The sequence below is a fragment of the Mytilus edulis genome, chromosome 3, assembly GCF_963676685.1.
Source record: "Mytilus edulis chromosome 3, xbMytEdul2.2, whole genome shotgun sequence".
Taxonomy (NCBI): domain Eukaryota; kingdom Metazoa; phylum Mollusca; class Bivalvia; order Mytilida; family Mytilidae; genus Mytilus; species Mytilus edulis.
The window spans coordinates 28,143,704-28,164,213 of NC_092346.1; the positions used below are offsets into that span (position 1 = coordinate 28,143,704).

The 20,510-nt window shown below is 32.0% G+C and overlaps 1 protein-coding gene across 3 annotated transcripts; it reads right to left on the bottom strand.

Annotated features, from left to right (window-relative positions):
* Nucleotides 1-4,309: 4,309 nt before the first annotated feature.
* LOC139516149 (protein dispatched homolog 1-like) lies at nt 4,310-18,870 on the bottom strand. 3 transcript variants are annotated; one of them, XM_071306034.1, is made up of 12 exons: nt 18,773-18,842; nt 17,752-17,826; nt 16,888-17,240; nt 14,847-16,429; nt 13,892-14,119; nt 13,200-13,325; nt 11,861-11,986; nt 11,307-11,439; nt 7,412-7,536; nt 6,941-7,018; nt 6,419-6,589; nt 4,310-5,744 (listed from the first exon to the last, which is right to left on the bottom strand). In XM_071306034.1, the coding sequence occupies exons 3-12, from the start codon at nt 17,201-17,203 to the stop codon at nt 5,316-5,318; spliced, it is 3,315 nt and encodes a 1,104-aa protein (XP_071162135.1). In that variant the 5' UTR covers nt 17,204-17,240; nt 17,752-17,826; nt 18,773-18,842; the 3' UTR covers nt 4,310-5,315. The 3 variants fall into 3 exon arrangements, with proteins under 3 accessions (XP_071162135.1, XP_071162137.1, XP_071162136.1); XM_071306036.1 differs by lacking the exon at nt 17,752-17,826 and having other exon boundaries at nt 18,773-18,870; XM_071306035.1 differs by lacking the exon at nt 18,773-18,842 and having other exon boundaries at nt 17,633-17,766.
* Between the last annotated feature and the right edge of the window lie 1,640 nt (nt 18,871-20,510).

A 20,510-nucleotide genomic window follows, 5' to 3' on the forward strand; every position in this document is an offset into this window, starting at 1 on the left:
GTAAACAATATTTTTTCATAAAACTGAGATATGTGAGAGATAAATAAATATATGATATGAAAATATAAACTCTATGATAAAAAAAATATTTTTCTTAAAAAAAAGTTGACCGGACAGCTAACATTCGCCGATATATGCCTTAATAATAATAAATTGATTGACATAAGTGTTAATATTAATTTTTTTAACCAAATCTGTCCCTGAAATTTATGAACATTGGAGATGAATAAATATATTATACGAAAAATTAAACTATATATTTAAATAATAAAAAAAAATTAAAAAAATTGACCAGACGGATTTTACATTCAATCGATATATGCCTTAAATATATTGAACTGATCGACACAAGACTAAAATATCTCTTCTTTGGTTATAATATTGTTAATAGCAATATTTTATGAAAAAATAACCTTTATAGCAAGGATTTGTATAGTTAGAAATCCTTGTTTATAGTTAATAGTTTATATTACTATCGAATAAATGAAATTGTTTCAATTTGTTCAAATGGTAAAAATTGGCGGTAACAAATTGTTAACCGACCCCTTCCGTCTGCCAGAATAATTCTGCCCCCTGCTCACCAACGGGGAGGTGGAAGTGGGAATTTCGAGCAGGATACCTTTTATTTCAAAATTACATCGTTAATACAAAAAAACAAATGTGGTTCATTCACAAAGCAAATACAGGAAACAAAAGCTTTTAATACATTTAGCACTATCACAAATAAATTAGCACCAACAAAACATAAAACTTTTATTAAATGATTCCAGCACATAAGAACATCACAAGATGGGAAGTTCTTTCTGATTGCATTTACAAGACCAATCTCCCTATCAGTTACGAAAGGGACTGAGGTTTTGTTTAAAAAGACATGCTAAAAGCAAAATATAGTAGAAATATAATTTGTGTGATCTGAACTTTTTTTTTATCATTATGTGATCTGAACTGGTTGAAAGTCAGAGCATAAATGACTGAACAATTGAATAGTTATTATTAGGTGAGTTAAATGTTAATCTGAAATCCTGACTTTCATAAAATTTGTTCTTTAATTGGATACTAATTACCAACTGATTATAAGGTAATTCAATTAAATGTATTTGATGTCTAAGGTCTGAAAACTTTAATGACATGTTATTTGGCTTGATTGGTGATTACAACAAGTGTCAAAATTAGATTAATTTGATTAAATATCATTACTTCTAATATGCATTGGTGAACTCGCTCACATAAACATTTTGGGCTCATTGTTTTTACTTTAAAGTTTATTTTTCTTGTAAAATATTTATTTAATCTCACAAATTATTTCATTTCATGGACAGATATATTATAAAAATGAAGAGATATTAAAACTTGCGTTGATCAGTTCAATATATTTAAATAATAATATCGGCGAATGTTAATAACCTCAGATCAACTTTTTTTTTTAAGAACAACATTTAACATATTTGATATAAAGTTTATATTTTCATATCAAGTACTTATTGATCTCTCAGATTTCATAAATTTGATAAAATAAAAGAGATATAAACACTTGGGTCTACCAACTTATATTAAGGCATATAACGGCGAATGTTTGTTCCGTCTGGTCATCTTTTTTTGAAGAAAAACATTTTTATTTACTATAAAGTTTATATTTTCATATCAAGTATTTATTGATCTCGTAGAAAAAGAAGGGTTTAAAAATTAACATCTATTAATTTGCTTTGAATCCGGTAGGTAAACGGACAGAAAGTCTTTTTGACCTTTTTGTCTGTGACATTCATCCTTTGATTTTCTGTCCTACATTCGCCGGCAACAGTTCTTATTTGAATATGACGGATTAAAAATGAGATAGTAATCTCAGATTAAAAGAGGTAGCCGGGAGTATACCCAGAATTTTTATATGACCTAACCATAAAGAAAACATAATCATTCCTTGAATATGATGTAGAGTAAACCGGGGATTAATAATACTTCACGGTTAATATTTGTATATTCTGAAGGGGTTGATTCATGTCTTCATGATGCCCGAGGAGGGTGAGCGAATCCTGCTACACTGACGTGTGTCGCCCGTCATGTTTCGCACGCTTACGATTTTTCCTGTATTGGAATTACCCACAGCGCTTTTCTCTATAAAATAGTAACATACACCAAAAAAATAGGTTTTTCATACTTCAGTAGAAATTGCTCTTAATGTTATTATGCCTTAAATTTTGCATGTCTGGTAGCATGTATTTATGAGTTTCAATATAACCATGCTGTTTCTAAATGCATTCTTTAAAAACATTTGCTGCCTATTATATAGATTGTCTGCATGGTGTGTGTTTGAATGTTGTGTTTACTAGTATGTTATTCTATATTCGACAAAAAGTCTCAAGAGAATATGTTTGTATTGTTAATGTGAACCGAACAAAAAAAAACTGTCGTATTCGTATTCGTCATCTTCGCTAGCCAAGGGTTACGATCCACTCCCGCTCTCTTCGCGAAGAGAGTGGGAGTGGATCGCCTTGGCTAGCGAAGATGCGCATTCGTATACAGGTATATTGACGATGTTCTTTCCATTCAAAATCCAAACATTTCTGATTTGGTTTCACTAATATCTCCTCAGGAACAAGAGATCAAATAAATTACTGATACAGCTTCCTCTGCCTCATTTCTTTGCATATACTAATAATTTACTACATCCGTCATCCCAGTACCAGATGCTCAATAACAAACGAGGCGGCAAGATCAATTTTAAAATTTTAAGTTTTGAACAAAATACTTTCTTTATCACGATATTCAAGAGCTTGTAATTATATAATAGTTCTGGAGTTCGCTTTAGGCGTTTTGAATTTATGAGAATTTTCCAAAACATGGTTTCTCAATGAAATAAACATAATAGCCTTCGGCTCAGTCATTACCACTTTCTTAGTCAATACCACTGTCCTGTGGGCAGTCCATATATCACGATAATAATCAGTTTTCAAGAACTATTATATAAATATAACTGACTCCAACTTCGTCATCGGTTTCTGAACACAAAAAAAAATCAATAAGACAGGGTTTTGTCAAAGAGTGTCCTTGGACAATTTCCTCAAAACGTTTATCGGAAAGTACTAATATTGAATGGATAATTATTCAATGTCTACTTCACAAAACCTACAAGATGGTCTTGAGTTACATAAATGTATATAGATGTATGTTCTGAAGTTGTTTATCCTTTTTCTTTACTTAGCAGTTTTCACTTTTCTTGTCTCTGTGCGCTATTACCATATGTTCCTTTTGGTCGTATAGCGCTTGAAGTGACTCTGCATGTATGCATCCAACTATCAGGATTCGGCTTTGGGTGTTTCTTGTGCAGATGGGTCCAGAGATGCGATTCAGACGCAAAATGATTTTACATGTTTTTTTTCTCATTTTTTAAAACTTTTGTATAATATATTTTACTTTATAATCCATTCTTTATTGAGAAAGTGTAAACTGTATACTGTATGTACTTTTAACTAGAAAAGCGTTTTGTTGGCGTCTTTGTCAGATTGTATTGTATATGTGTTTCAATCTTTTAGTCAGTTGATTTACATGTAGTCAGTTTTGTTAGTTTGTCTGCTATGCATACAAAAACAGTTTCGGCTGCTTGATCTCAATCATTCTCACATGAACCTATAAAAATATAATGTCGGTTTGGGTTGCCAAATTTTGTCAATATAACTGATCATACAACTGAAAGTTTTAGCTAGCTTTCAAACCAGGTTTAACCACCATATCTTTGGGAAATGTTCCCCTTTTTCGGATTTACTTAGAGTTCGGTATTTTTGTTAACAGTTTTTGTAAAGTAATCTGCCGTGAACATGTCCGCTTATTAACATTTGAGATTTATTTTCATGGATTATCAGAGAAAATTCCTTTTTTAATTGCAGCCGTTATATGTTGTTTTCAAGCATATAGTAAACAAAATCAAAGGGTATTTTCATTTGTGACTTTAAGTTCTTCCTGGGCAAACAATATTATTTGCAAATATTTAAATTGTACTGATAAAGCAATTAATATGTGATAATTTTCATTCTTAATAAAAACCGTTGCTAGGCAACCTACCTTTCACCGGGACACAATAAAATCATTATTTTTTTCAAGTGTCTACACTAAGACCATCATTGATATCAATATAAAATTATTTGGAGAGGGGGCCAAAAATAGCCCTTATCATACCTTGTCCTTTTGCAATAATTGGATTCGCCTTGTTATATATAAGACATTGCTTAAATCCTTCTCAAAGCATGATTATAGACTTATTGAAAATTATTTTCTCTTTCTTAAGTAAAGATTAGTCTGAACAAAACCGTCAAGATTCTTTTTAAATCGCCTTTATCTAAATGAAGTACGTTTCATTATTTGCATCTTTTGTATAAACCAAATATTGTATTGACATGTTTGCAATTATAAAACATTTGTTTCACTGATTAAAGTCATAAACCTCTCATATAACAAATGAGAAGAAATTATTTGAAAGTATATTTACATATTCTCGTATAACCATTTCTAACAATTTGAGATTTTGGTAAATTGATTATGGCAAACTCTAATAAGTGTTAAAAAGTTTCATCCAAAATGAGCAGAAAACAATATCACCTCTTTGACTAACTGTAGAACCTAAAGGAACATTGGAATGTCTAAATGTTTATGGATAAGAGTCCTCGGTATTGAGACAAAATCATATTTTTTTTCATAAACTATGCCTTATAAATAAAAATTATATCGAAAACATCATAATAACAATTATACATATCTTCGCAGTTATCACAATAGTTTGATGCCTGAATCGTACGTATATGTCTTCGCAATTATCACATTACAGAAGGTCGATGCCTGAATCGTTCGTATCATTGCAGTTATTCCGATAGTTCAATTCTGAATCGCACGTTACATCACAACTAACATAATATTTGAATATGTCACTCGCATCATAGATGTAATACCTCGCATTTATCATCGCAATAATCTCAATTGTTTGATGTCTAAATCACCCGTACCATTCATTTACTCTCAAATGTAAATGTCTGAATTGCATGTGTCATCGCAATTAACTCAACAGTTCAATGTATGAATTACATATTATAGCAAATATCTCAAAAGTTTAATGTCTGAACCCTACGTTCTTTGCAATTAACTCGATAGTTCAATGTCTGAAGCGTCCGTTTCATACGGTAATAATTTCAGTATAATTTTATACTAGTATTTCAATGTCTGAATCGCGCGTCTCATCGCAATAAACTCAACAATTCAATTTCTCAATCATCCGAATCATTGTGATAATCTCGGCGGTTTATTCAATGCCTGAATCACACGTATCTCCGCCATTAACTCAATAGTTCAATGTCTGAATCATACGTTTCATCGCAATTAACCCTCACATATTTCTGTTTCCTTTGACACTTCAATTTCATCGCTTTCACAATTGATGGAATTGATCCAGTATTTCCCTCAGGTCCCCATGATGCCATAAATGCAGGAAATAACAGAAATGAAAACAGAAAAGATGTTCCGATTGTGCACATCACAAATATTCCAAATTGATATGAAAATTGGATTTCAGCAAACAGCATAAAAACAGCAGCACCAAAGGTTGTTATCGCCCCTGATAATACAGACAGACCCATGGCTTCTAACATGCTCTTTACGCGACCTTTCCGATCGGTAAATGGCGAGGTTCTGTATGCCTCTGCAAAATGCACCACATAATCAACTGATAATCCTACGATCAAACTCAGATTAATCGATTCTAAAACCTGAAAAAGAATATACAATATAAATGAACAGGTAAACTTTCTGAAAAAAATAAATCAACACAATATAAATTTGGTGCGTTCGAATATAAGCACTTTTCTGGATGCACCTTCATCATGATTGCCCAAAGCAAACGAGACAAGCTAAATATTTTTACGAACCGAAATATGTGAAGAGCTTTTCGATCAAAATGGACCAAAAATAATAGCCCTATAAACTAAGGTTAACTTTACCCGAGTGAGTTTTAACACCTTATTCAATCTTTTTTTTTTTTATCTATAAACGGTCAATTTTAGATAGGTTCGACGTACTGACTACTAAGTTTTCAGTAGTAATATCAGTGAGGCCTATAGCGCACCAGCAGCGGTATCGGACTATCCACTTGGTGCGGTAAAATTTGAAAACAACACTTTATTTCAAGCGTCTAATGCGCTTTTTGGGATTTACCTTCACTGGGAACATTCAAAGCCGAATATTTGGAAGTCAAGGATGTATTAAAACCAAAAGGATATCTTTTTCTCATTTTTTTTTTATAATAAACACCAATTTTACGCAAGGCTATTACATTGTACAATAAACTATTTTCGACAGTCCGTCGCGTAGTGATCTTCTTACGATATTCAACATTACGTTTTTTTGTTCAATCCTTACCATACCTTCTTAAACATCGGCTTACCCCTAGTTTCCATCCAATCAAATGTATTAAACCAACCACAACAATGGTTATCATAGTAATACAAATGGTAGCAAGAAAGCCAATCACCACATTCAGTGTCGTAATAGTTAAAATTGGAAATGCCAATGATATTCCAATGACAACACCTCTCACTGCAGATTTCACAAGAGTCTGAAAATAAATTGAACCTGTAAGCCCGCTGTAATATATAATACAACCAATTCACAGAAAACAATCGCATTCTGAACATTGTTTTATTTTACAATTCATGAATTGGCACTAGATATATGCTAGTGTAGATTTATAGTAAAGTCCTTTTGTAACCAAAAGTATGTTAACATTCTTTTAATTTAGTAAAGACATACTGACGCAATTGTATTTGCAAATAATTGTTCAGTTACGGTCATATCAAACAAACCTACTTTTGAATGGTTAGATTTCTGCGTTAAAGTAAGAAACAACTTCTTGATAAAACGTTAACCAATGTGTTATGCTGGAGATTCAACTTGTTCATATCCATACCTCTTGAATTTTTATCCAGTGCCACGATTCTTGCGTAGATTGGAAGCCACTTTTCATAGAACTTGGCATCTTTGATACCTAGTTTCAAAATGATTTAAATTCATAAGTACATTATCTAAACAAAACCTACATACAAATGTTGACAAATGTCAGATGTCTCTTTCCTCATCTATTTCTAGGAGAGGTACTGAAAAGTGATCATGTTTTAAGGTTAGCAAAACTATTCTATCGTTCTATGGATTTTTTTTCCAATTTGATAAAGTACAATGTTGCAGGTATACTTGAGCCGAAATTGAGCCAGTTCTATTGATCCGACTGAGAAAATTTCATTTGGATTGGTTTATTATATACCATCATTTTTTAATAATTTTTTAATAACTAAGTATTCGGATATATTTTCTTATACGTGTGGTTGTATTTATGTGTTTTTTGTTTACATTTTTAACACGTGAAACTATAAAATTATTTTACCTCCTGCTGTATAAATTTTTCCCACAAATGATAGATTGGTTTGCCTTCTCGATATCCAAGGTTTTGAAACATAAATGTTGTGTTGATTTCTATTGCAACAACTCGCAATCTTGTTCCATACGTTCCTAAATAAAAATTGATGGCATCAATTTATTAATTTCTAATTTTTTTTAAAAATCTAATCTCCAAGCAATAGCAACCGTTCTTTAGCTATACTTGTTTATACACCCTTGTTCTATAAAATAGCCTGTTATACCGGTAGTATACTCTCAATATATTCTATACCCAGGTAATATCAAATAATCAGGAAACACAAATTGAACACATCACGTGTGGGAAAACTTGATTTAAAAAAGAGAGGAACCAGATACCAAAGGGACATTCAAACTCATAAGTCGTAAAACAACTGAAATTACAAAAAAAACAAAAAAAAAACCAGTATACAAATCTCAACAGAGAAAATCGAAAACTAAGCAACACGAAATCAGTGTATTTATAAAAAAGAAGATGTGGTATGATTGCCAATGAGACAATATCCACAGAAGACCAAAATGACACAGACATTAACAACTATAGGTCACCGTACGACCTTCAACAATGAGCAAAGCATATGTAAAGTATCATTTATCAACATCTTAAGAAGCACAGTCATCCTATTAAAGATTTAACAGTTCAACCTTTAGAAGTAGTAAATAAGCAGCCTGGTGAATCTCATTCTAAGTTTGTACGATCACGAAAAATAAATGAATTAAATTGGATTAAAAAATTACAGACAGTCTACCCTCTCGGTCTTAATGATAATATCATGGGAATTGGCAATATATCAAGAACCGATTCTGTTAACATTTTGGATATAGTTTCTAAAACTGTTCGTAAAAATCGTTCTCATGGACGCAGAATAAATCGCAATCAAAGAAAATTTCGGACTACCATACAAATATTTCGGACCTAATTTCTATTTCAAAAAACAACGGCAGACATTATCTGTTAACCAAGCTTTGTTCTTTACCTATAAATAAATTAAATAAAATTTTAGAGGATTGCAACACAATGTCATATTACAGTCCTAAGTATGAAATTGTTCAAATTATAATGGCATATTGTTATTCTAAACTGTTTCCAAAAATTGATCGCCCTGAAGATCATAAAAAACATTTTATTAAAAACATTTTATTAAAATAAAGTATGTCAATAAAGGTTTTGATTTTGTAAATATTGCCGGTATTTTTAACGACCATTCTGTTAAAGACCAAATTCCTGGATATTTTGATAATACTGAACTCCCTCTCATTTGTTATATTTACAAGAAATCTACCCGATAATATGTGTTTAATTATAGCCAATTGTGTAAAGATGTAAATATCACTGAATATATATACACCTATGTCGTGTAATTGCAGTAATTCAGAATACACCTATGGCCCAATTTCCCATGTTATAACAGGAGACCTTAACATCGTTCGCGACCGAGAGTTAAAATCATTCCTCAGTAAAGGACCTAAATATCGTCCCCCGTCAACTATTAACTGGAATGAGTGTCGTAATATCATCAACGACTCACTCCGTGCCTACTGTTTGAAATGGGTAAAACGGGAAAAAGCTGACAAAAAATCTTTGGACTCTTTTTTTAATTCAGTAATGAAGATAGTTGATATTCGAATACAACATTTTAAAGAACATTTTACTCTTAACAAAAACTTTAAAAACCCTATTTCGCGTATCAAAAATAAACTAACAGAACTAGCCAAGGAATTTGTTTTTGTTCCGGCTGATAAAGCTGCTAATAATATCATTATTGTTTGACGTAAATTTTATATAGAGGTTCTGCAAAAGGAAATCACGAATTCACCAACATTCTAACTTACTTCATTTTCAGAAAACGACATCTGTAACAAACATAAACTTTTAGCTACTTCTTTACAAGCAGAACCAAACACAATTAAAGTCCCAACTATATGTACTGGCTTCCGAAGCTGCACAAAAAACCTTACAAATATAGATTTATTTAATCTTCTAGCCATTGTTCAACTACTAAATAGTCTGTTTTACTTACTAGTACACTTGGTACAATAAAAAACCTGATAATAAATTGTTCAAATAAGGCCTTTGAAAATAGTGGAATTAATTACTTTTGGAGTGTCAAAAACTCGTTGGAAGTACTTGATAAATTGCATGCATATATTGGTGATTTTGAATCTGTTCAAAGTTTTGATTTTTCTACCCTATATACCACTTTACCTCATATTCTTATTAAGAAAAAATTCAAATCCCTAATTAACTGGGCATTTAAAAAGTCGGAATGCGAGTACATATGTTCAAACTCTTTTAGATCATTTTTTAGTAGCAATAAACAAAAGAACTATGTCAATTGGACATGCTTTGATACTATTTATGCGCTTGAATTTTTACTTGATAACATTTTTGTTCGCTTTGGAGATTCCGTATATCGTCAAGTTATTGGAATTCCAATGGGGACTAACTGTGCACCACTTATTGCGGACCTGTTTTTGTACTATTATGAGTTACAATTTATGACTAAAATTAGCAAAGACCCATCAAAACAACATTTGATACAAAAATTTAACAATACTTTCAGATATTTGGATGATATATTGGCTCTCAATAATGACGACTTCAGTATGTATACTAAAGAAATTTATCCTGTAGAACTTACTTTAAATAAAGCTAATGATAACAATGACCACTGCCCTTTCCTCGATCTTGATATCTATATCATAAACGGGAAGCTTAATACAAAAATTTATGATAAAAGAGATGATTTTTCATTTCCTATTGTTAATTATCCATTTTTAGATGGTGACGTTCCCTTGTCACCATCTTATGGTGTTTATATATCTCAACTTGTACGATTCGCTCGTGTATGTAACAACGTATTAGATTTTAGCGAGAGAAATTTATGTATTACTGAAAAATTATTACACCAGGGTTTTCGATATCACAAACTGGTCAAAACATTTACTAAATTTTATCACCGGTATAAGGAAATAATTCGTAAATATAACTCAACATGCAGACATCTTATACGTTCAGGTATTTCACATCCAAAATTTTATGGAAATATTCTTTATAAAGCACAAAAATGTCAGTATTCTCCTCATATAACTAACAAAACCTTTAAATAGACTTATTAAAAGGGGATATAGTTACGATACTGTTGTCATGTCATTAAAGATTGCATATTTTGGCTTTAACATTGATTCACTGATAGGGTCTTTACATCGGAACTAAACACAATTATTTCTAAAAAAAAAACAGTTGTTGGCATGACACGGGTTATGTTCTTCTCATATATTTTATGATAGTATGATACTAAACCCCTAACGGGAGGGATTGTACCTGATATTCATATGATGAAGACATAATCTTTCAATCAGTTTAATTGAGGTCTGGAGCTGGCATGTCAGTTAACTGCTAGTAGTCTGTTGTTATTTATGTATTATTGTCATTTTATTTATTTTCTTTTGTTACATCTTTTGACATCGGACTCGGACTTCTCTTGAACTGAATTTTAATGTGCGTATTGTTATTCTTTTACTTTTCTACATTGGCTAGAGGTATAGGGGGAGGGTTGAGATCTCATAAACATGTTTAACCCCGCCGCAATTTTGCGCCTGTCCCAAGTCAGGAGCCTCTGGCCTTTGTTAGTCTTGTATGATTTTAAATTCTAGTTTCTTGTGTATAATTCGGAGTTAAGTATGACGTCCATTATCACTGTACTATTATGCATATTTTAGGGGCCAGCTGAAGGACACCTACGGGTGCGGGAATTCTCGCTACATTGAAGACCCATTGGTTGCCTTCGGCTGTTGTTTATTCTATGGTCGGGTGGTTGTCGCTTTGACATATTCACCATTTCCTTTCTCAATTTTATTACCTATATACGATGATCTGTTGAACTGTTGCGTTACTCCTGGTATTGTCATCTCACCAATGAGACGATGATATGTCAAGAAGTCTTCAGTGAGGGTGTGTGTATATCCATTAGTTAGCCAGTATGATACAAGAATCTACAATTTGTAATAAAATTCATTTTACTTGTCAATAAGTAACATTTATAAAATAAAACTTTAGTAAGAGGTTCAAAGGAACCTGTTAGCCCTGTATCGCAAATTCACTGTTACATATATACGATACACTAATTTTATAAAATAATTAGGAAATCCACATTTCAACTAATTAACATAAATTATGAATAAATACGAATATAAATATTATGCCGATGTCACTATGACCAGGGACGTATATATAAGTCCTTGCTATGACCAATTCACACAACCACATTTCCGTCTTTCTTCAGCCTATTTTCATAGACAACTACCAGAAATTTAAACTTATTTAATTTGATACGACACAGGCGGACGGACATATAAACCGGCAATACCATGCATTCTATATAAATGTAAGAGGATCAAAATGCGTCCGTCTTACCTCAAAATATCTGTTAAAATCTATTGGTAAACTTGATATGTTGTATATCTGCAAATTCTTTTTCATGAACGGAACAACAGATTCTTTTGTAAATGGAAAAGGAATATTTTCCAAATAACCATTATTCTGAAAATACATAATAAAACAAGTGAAAATGCGAGCTACTGCTCACTGATGATACCCCCGCCGCAAGTGGATAATATAATAGTGTAAAAATATGCAAGTGTTCGGTAAACAGGAAGTTGTCGAGTGATGAATCTGAAAACGCATCACACGGTATAGCTGACTTATATAAATCCTGAAACCAAATTTCAGAAATCTTTGTATTGTAGTTCCTGAGAAAAATGTGACGAAAATTTTCAACTTGGCTATCATGTGTAAAATCATACAAGTGTTCGATAAACAGGAAGTTGTTAAGTGATCAATCTGAAAACGCATCACACGGTATAGCTGACATAGATAAACCCTGAAACCAAATTTCAGAAATCCTTGTATTGCAGTTCCTGAGAAAAATGCGACGAAAAATATTCATGGGACGGACGGACGGACGGACGGACGGACTGACTGACGGACTGACGGACTGACGGAAGGACAGACAGAGGTAAAACAGTATACCACCCTTTTTAAAGCGGGGGTATAATAATACATACTTTTTTATGTAAAAGTTACAGAAGGTGGTAAATGCAAACAATGGTTAATGTTTTATTGATTGAAAGACGAATCATTGGATTTCGTCTATGTTTCAAATTTGTACAAACGTTACTGGACCCTAACTTTAGTCATAATTTTGAAGAAGAAAAAATAACTTAAAATAATTGATAATGTAGATATCTTTATGGATATATGTAATGATACACATTCAAAATGAACATTAGATATGATACATATACAATTAGCTATCTACTTTCAAATAGACATCTTTAGTCTGCAATAGTCAGCCATGTTATGACGTATAATTGATATTAAGTGGCACGATTCTGCCAGTTTCATCTCACCAGACAATTTCTACCGGGTTTTTTTTTTTTTTATGTGTAAAGATTTTTTTCAGATTCAATATGCTTTGTACATACATATTTCTCTTTGAAGATCTAAAAATATAACAATTTAAATAAAAAAAGAAGATGTGGTATAATTGCCAATGAGACAACTCTCCACAAGAGTCCAAAATGACACAGAAACTAATAAATAAAGGTCACCGTAAAGCCTTTTTTTGTTTTAATATATAAGAAATAAAAGCTAGTGACTATCACATTTCAAATTTACCAAAAACGACTTTAGAAGTTAAAAAAAATAAATAGCACAATATTCAAGCCAACACTTGAGTCTTTTCTTTACTTACCTGTATAAATTTATATAAGGCCGACATAAAACATGCTATTTCTGGTTTGTAAGTCACTAGGTTCCTTTTTATTCCGTAGGATGTTATTTCTTCATCTGTAAAATTTTCTAATCGTCGGCACAAATTCTGAGAGAAAAAAAAATGTTTATATTTTCATTGCATACTTTTTCAATATAATTCAAACAAGCTAGTACAAAAAATAAATAGACCGTAATTCAATAAGAAAACTCAATTAAAAAAAATCGCAAAAAGATACAAGGATTGGGATCATGTATATCAGTCGCTCTTTTCGTCAACTACAACTCGTCATTGACGCTCGAATAAAAAAAAGTTAAAAAGCCAAATCAACTACGATGGTGAGGCGCATTGGGGATGGGTTTGTATGTTTCGGTATAAAGAATTGTACAATAACATGATTGTACTGATGAAGATATCCCAATTTTCGGGCTTTTAAAAGTAGATTTGTCAAAATAGAAAATTATCCACTTTTAATAGGAAAGCGGAAAATAAGAATAACAGACGTCAATAATGTTGCAATCGTGCACAGGAGACACCTATGCTGACACATACATCAACATACCATAGACTGTAATATTTTTTTTAATTTAAAAATTGAGTATGTTGAGCTTATCAAATCAGGTTCTGCAAAGGTTTACAAGGAAAACTGTTGTCAAGCATTATGATAGACTCACCATGAGCGAGGTTTGTGCTTCAGACGACGACATATCAAAATGTTCATCGATTTCAGACTGTCCTGTACAAGAGTCACCTGACTTCCAGTCACATGATTCCATATTTTGTGGCTTCATGCCCCACGTGAGATGAACCTTGTTGTAACTGTCATCATAGTTCTGTTGGAACCCAGAGAAATGGCGCTCTATAGCTTTTGCATAGTTGTTGGAAGCTCTGTAAACTTTAACCTGGAAGCGAATAGAAGAAAATTTGCAAGTTAAGTTTGGTTCTAAATTGTTTACAAAAATAAACTTGACCTATTGGTGGCCTTCGGTTACTGTCTGCTCTATGGTCGGGTTGTTTTCTCTTTGACACATTCCCCATTTCCATTCTCAATTTTATTTTTTGCAATTTATAGAATACACAATAGGCAACTATTCGGTGTGCATTTATTACTAGGGAATTAGAAGCTTGGTTATATATGAGTTGCGAAATTCAATAGTTACTTCAGGAGAAGGCAGAAGTCATAATTTCTCGTTGACTATACTGAGCTGATGATACTATTTTGGCTCTAATAGTCCAACAGCAGTGGTATCTATACCCAGCGCTTAAAATATTGAAATAACACAATTTATGTTGGTTTTATTATGCATGTATATTTTATTTTACAGATAAATTCAATATTGAAATATCAAACATTAAAACGTGTTTATTGGCTTTGTGACTCTGCAATATGCACAGGTATATTTTTAATTACATATTTGATTAAATCAGGTAAAAAAAGTCTATATGCAAATTTTCATCAATATTTCAATATGGGATCAAAACTGAGTCCGATGAGATTTTCTGAAAACTATAAACCGAGGAGTTTATGTTAAGTGATTTACTTGTATCTAGCACTGGACAATGAGAAAATAAAAGATATTTTTTGTTCTGTCGTTGTGGAATCTAAAAAATAAAATATGAATATCTTACCTGTGAACTGTCAGCTTCTAAAGTTGTAGCGCTGTATGTAAAAAATGCAGTTATCACTAGGAAAATAAGGGGTATTACTATTCTAACTGGTTTCCAAATCATAAAATTGTAGAATTTATTCTCCAAAAACCAAACTACTTTATTCTTATTTTCGATATGATGTACTGTGTCAAGTATTGTTTCATTTTCCTCGTTCGCTTTATCTTGTAGCTGCAGCTGGTGATAAGTCCTATCTTGAGAGCCATCATTGTTATCACAAGATGTTCGGTTTTGGTGTGCTGCAATTAATATCTCTTGACTTTCTGTTCGTACCGACAGTGTTTTCCTAGAACATGGGACCAGTCTAGCAAAACATGGCGTTATTATTTCAGAGTGAAACAAAATTACGATCGGAAAGCATGTGAGGTCAAATAAAAAATTAACACCAACGAGCATTCCGGTAAAGATTCCGAAAGAAGCAACGGGCATCAACGGGGAAGGCGCACTCACAAGAAACGCTGCCATAGTTGTTAGTGATGTCACAAATGTCGTTTTTGCTGCTTTCAAATAACAATCTGCGAGACGGTGAGCTTTTGATGGATATCTGATATGTTTTGATAGTATCCAAGTGTCATAGAATATAAAGATATCATCTGCACCAATTCCAAGAATTATAAACACAGAAATAATATGAAAAAATCCAAAATATTTATACTGAAGAACAAACCTATATATAAGATTTGTTAAGAGAAAACTCGTGAAAATACTCAGTATTCCAAAAAATGTTATCCAGAAAGACTTAGTCTGGAACCACATGAATATGTAAATAAACAAAAAACTTCCGATAGCTAATTTCATATTTCTAAATGCTTCATTATAAACATCATACAGATACATCTTAATGCTGTAATAATATACGGACATGTGTCCGTCTAGTACCTCGTCTTGGATTCTTATTATCTCTTTTTGAATTTTCAAAACCATATATTCTCGATATTTATTTTCATTATAATGTTCCTTCGATTTCCAACTAGATAACATAAATATTCGTGTTCTTGACGAAATCTGGTTTCCATCACAAGGATCATAACCCTTTTCCAATAGTGGTAGGAGAAACACTCTGGTTTTATTATTCTTGACGGCTTTACATATGATACTTGATGCGTTTTTGAAGGATCCTGAATTGAAGACTCTGTCAACATCTGAATACGTGCCATCAAAGAGCCGAAGGACTGATATGGATTTCTCGCAACCATTTTGAAGGCTGGGGTAGCAAAACTCGGCTTGAAAGTCTTGTCTATAGAACAATTTCGATTCTGTTTCATTCAGTAACTTCATATTTATCTCCGAGAAAATATCATCGCCTTCAAATATAAGTTCGAGTGTTTCTGAAAGCTGTTTTCGAGGTTTAACACCAAAAATGGGATGTATGACTTTATTTTTGTAGTGCATTGCATACCGCCATGCCAGATCTTGTGTATGCGAGGTATCATTATAAAGAACCAATGGCAAGTCTTGAAAACTTATTGGAAAGACGTTATAACTTTTGACTATCAGCAGTATAGTTGTTATCACGATTGATGTATGCAATCCTAGTGTAGCAGCTACAAGTGAAATAAAGTAAAATTATTAAAACAATTTCATTGTTCTTACCTCGAATTAAAGTAACAGGTCACATCATTGGTTGAATTTCAAGGATTAGGACGTTTTGACAAATCATAAAGTTTTTGGCGATGGACGCTTTTGAAATAATTACCAGAGTATATTTGATTCTGATATGACGACTGATATGGCTCGCATGAACATATGATAAATATCGCCAATGTGTGCCATTAACATATTAAATACATGTTTATGTTCTCAAAGCTTATCCTTCCATTGCATTATTTAAAAGGACATTATTTTTTGTTTTATTGCAGTTGCTGAAATCACTGACTGTGAATAAGAATAGAAACGCTACAGCATATACTTTTGTGATGATTTTTAATTTCTAATGTTCATACATGACATGATGTTGACCACGATGAATCACGATGATTGTTTATCATGTTTACAAACTTACCAAATGCAATACAAAGGTGTTTTTCGATAAACTGGCAGTATTTTACAAGAAATCGTGGAGTGGCACTGTGGTTTACTGTGTTGTTTTCCCTGTTATTTAATGGTGACATAATTTTGTCTTCTTCGTCAGTAATATCACTGGCTGGTGTCAAACTCTCATTAGCATACATTTGGCTTGTACTTTCTTCGCTATGTTCAACTATGCATCTCTCAATGCTGTTTTGTCCCTCTAGTGCATCTTCCACTGAGTCTAAGACTCGACTGTTTCTTTCAAGTTCAGATTCTATGCAAACCCCAAATTCTGATCTTCTTTCCATTTTACTTTACTGCTATGATTTTTTCACATACCAATTTCTGCATAAACAATAAAGGATCATAAAGGTATAAGTAAAAATCAATTTAATTTAATTAAAAATTAAAATAGTATCAGTTATGCAATATCGATATTTATAACTTTGTGATTTAAATCAATATAGTTATAGTACTTTTGATACTATCATGAAACCATTTGTTATTATAAAAAAAATCAACCGTGAAATTTGTTGTTTTATTTTGTGAAAGATTTAAAATTTTAAATCACAATTGTATATTAAGCTTAATTATTAATGGTCGCTATCATGTACAGACGAGTCAATTGTATGTTTGTGGTATTGAAAAATTACCGCTAAAACCGGTAAAGTGCAAAAACGAAAGTTACATATTAAAGTATTGAATTCTTAAATCGATCTTTGCTCAATTTAGCTTACCTGACAATCGATTTTTCACAGATATATGGCGTTTTCATTTAAATTTGTATGCAAGTAGCGTACATTATCCATTTTTGTAATATGCAGCCTTACACTAAGATTCTGCGTTTATTATTTACCTGTATGGATATTTTTCTTCCTGGCATAGAATGCCACTTCCGGCGCAAGAGAAATTATAAGCTCTCTGGACGACCCTATAGCAACGATGTAAACAAATAGTTCTGGTTGGTTGCCATAAATTGATTTGAGAAAAGTTCAAAATCGTATTCAAAATCATCTGAACAATTTGATTATATAGCTTGCAAAACAAAAGGTGCATTAATACGAAGCTGTCTAAAGACAAATGTTCGGCTAAATTAAAGTATTGACTACGACATGAGTGCTTTTCTTGAGCGCTTATCAAAAGACTTAAGCTTTTTTCATAATTTCGAGAAAAAAATCATTTTCGAATGCAAATGATAATTCTGTATACTAGTTATGTATATAGGACTGCAAAGACGACACATCTGATTGAGACCAATGTATAGTATCTTATGTGTTGACAACTACAATAAATCGGCTAAAGTTTAGGCTTTGATATCTAAATTTAACCGTTTTACTGTGTGACCAAGTGCAACGACTTACAAGACAACCACAGCAATACTTATTATCTTTAATACAGGAACTATTTGTATGCTTTGATATTTACAATGTTTTACATGGAACTTTTAACAGATTTGTTTCTAATATTTCCCGAAAACAAACCAGGAGCATATATATATAGTCGTCGCTTTGTCCGTCCGTCCGTCTGCCTGTCTGTATTTCCAGACGTCATCCGTTGTTCATTGGGCTCTGAATAAAGTATTGGTTACAATTTCGATACCGAAAATCTATATACTTCAATATAATATAAGTACTTGTTAACATTGTGATCATTTTTTTTTGTGTGTAATAGATGTGCCATTTTTTCACTTTTTCAATGGAAAGCACATTGAAATCAACAATCTATATTAAGACGTCAAGAATAAACAGCACAAATCGATTAATCCCATGGAATCTAAACTTAATGAAATAATACCAGACTGTCAAAGATAATTCTATAAAACGATATAAGTTTTCCACAGAATTATTAAATAATATGATATAACATACAATACCTACCTTGGTAAGTGTTTTCCTTCTCGATACTTGGATAATGTTTATTTTATCTGTACTGCAAATGTATAGGGTTTACTCGATTGTTTCCGTTGTTATTTTACCTGTATATATGATATATTGTTGAGGGGGGCAAGGGGTTTAACTGTTATGCTGTTATAGGGCAATTTAATTCTTTGTTATCTGTTATTTTGAAAATATATTTGCTGTTAGCTGTTATTGTCTTATTCTTTGTTAGCTGTTATTGGGCTTTTAGTTTTTTTGTTATCTGTTATTGTGATAATGTATTTGCTGTTAACTGTTATTGAAAATTGGAATGTTAGCATTTTTTTTTACAGTCAATATTCGGTATAAATTGAAGATCATTGGCCATTGGGGTCTACCACTACTAATATGTTTGTCCCGTATTCAGAGAAGGATTCCATTAACATATACCCATCACAGAAGTGAGGTCCAGGACAATTCAAGTATATCTTATGATTATCCTTTGTAATAAATTCCATTTTTTTTTTATGAATGTATATTTAGAATTATCTTAATTTTTTGTATGAGAATAATGTTCCTTGTTTCCGTACGAACATATTAAATTAAAACAAAAAAAGGAAAGCATATGGCCAGGAATATCTGACAAGGATCTCAATTAAGAACTAGGTCCTAACAACCACTTAACCTTTTATATAATATGATACATAGACTCAGCTCTGTAATTCTTTTCAAAGCAGAACCAAATGCATTGTACAATGAAAGTTCCAACCATGTACTTGGGTCCGAAGCTGCACATAACTCATTACAAACAAAGATTTATTTCGTTTCAAGCCATTGTTTCCCTACTAAACTATGTATTCTATTTACTAGTACACTTGGTACAATCAAAAACCTCAGCTGATAAAAAATTGTTCAAATAAGGCCTTTGAAAATAGTGGAATAAATTGCTTTTAGAGTGTCAAAATTCGTTCGAAGTACTTGATAAATTGCATGCTTATAATTGGTGCTTTCGATTTTTCTACCCTATATACCACTTTGCCTCATAGTTTTATTAAGAAAAATTCACACACCTCATTAAATGGTCATTTAGAAAAAGTCAGAATATTCAAACTCTTTTAGGTCACTTTTTTGATTAGCAACAAAGGGAGCTTCAGTCAATATATATAAACAAAACACCAACGTTTCATGAGAACTGCTGAAAACATTTTTGTGTTAATGTCTGAAAACTGGAAAATCACCCCTTTTTTAATTAATAAAACCCGTTAACTCGGAAACGTAAAATCTAAAATTTATAAAGATTGAAAGTTACCTCATGTTAATAGATATAAACAATTCACCAAAGTTCCTTGCTTTGTGAAAGCATTTTTGAGATATTATCAGAAAACTGAAAAAAACACCAATTTTATTGAATAAAAACCCATTACCCAGAAACTTAAAATCTAAAATTTATATAAAAAAAAGGGAGCTCACGTCAATAGATATAAACAATTTCCGAAAGTTTAATGCAAATGGTTAAAGAGTTTTTGAGTTAATGTCCGACATGTTGACAACAGACGGACAACAGTATACCATAATACGTTCCGTAAACGAGCGTATACAAAATATTATAATATATTGAGTAGTAATTTAATAAAATTGAGAATGGAAATGGGGAATGTGTCAAAGAGACAACAACCCGACCAAATAAAAAACAACAGCAGAGGGTCACCAACAGGTCTTCAATGTAGCGAGAAATTCCTTCACCCGGAGGCGTCCTTCA

Excerpts from the sequence above, each read along its gene's own strand:
- LOC139516149 (XM_071306036.1), bottom strand. The coding sequence starts at position 17,203 with ATGGAAAGAAGATCAGAATTTGGGGTTTGCATAGAATCTGAACTTGAA. Across the intron at positions 16,430-16,887 it reads ACACCTTTGTATTGCATTTG|CTGCTACACTAGGATTGCAT; the intron begins GTAAGTTTGTAA and ends TTTCACTTGTAG. Across the intron at positions 11,987-13,199 it reads CCTTATATAAATTTATACAG|AATAATGGTTATTTGGAAAA; the intron begins GTAAGTAAAGAA and ends ATGTATTTTCAG.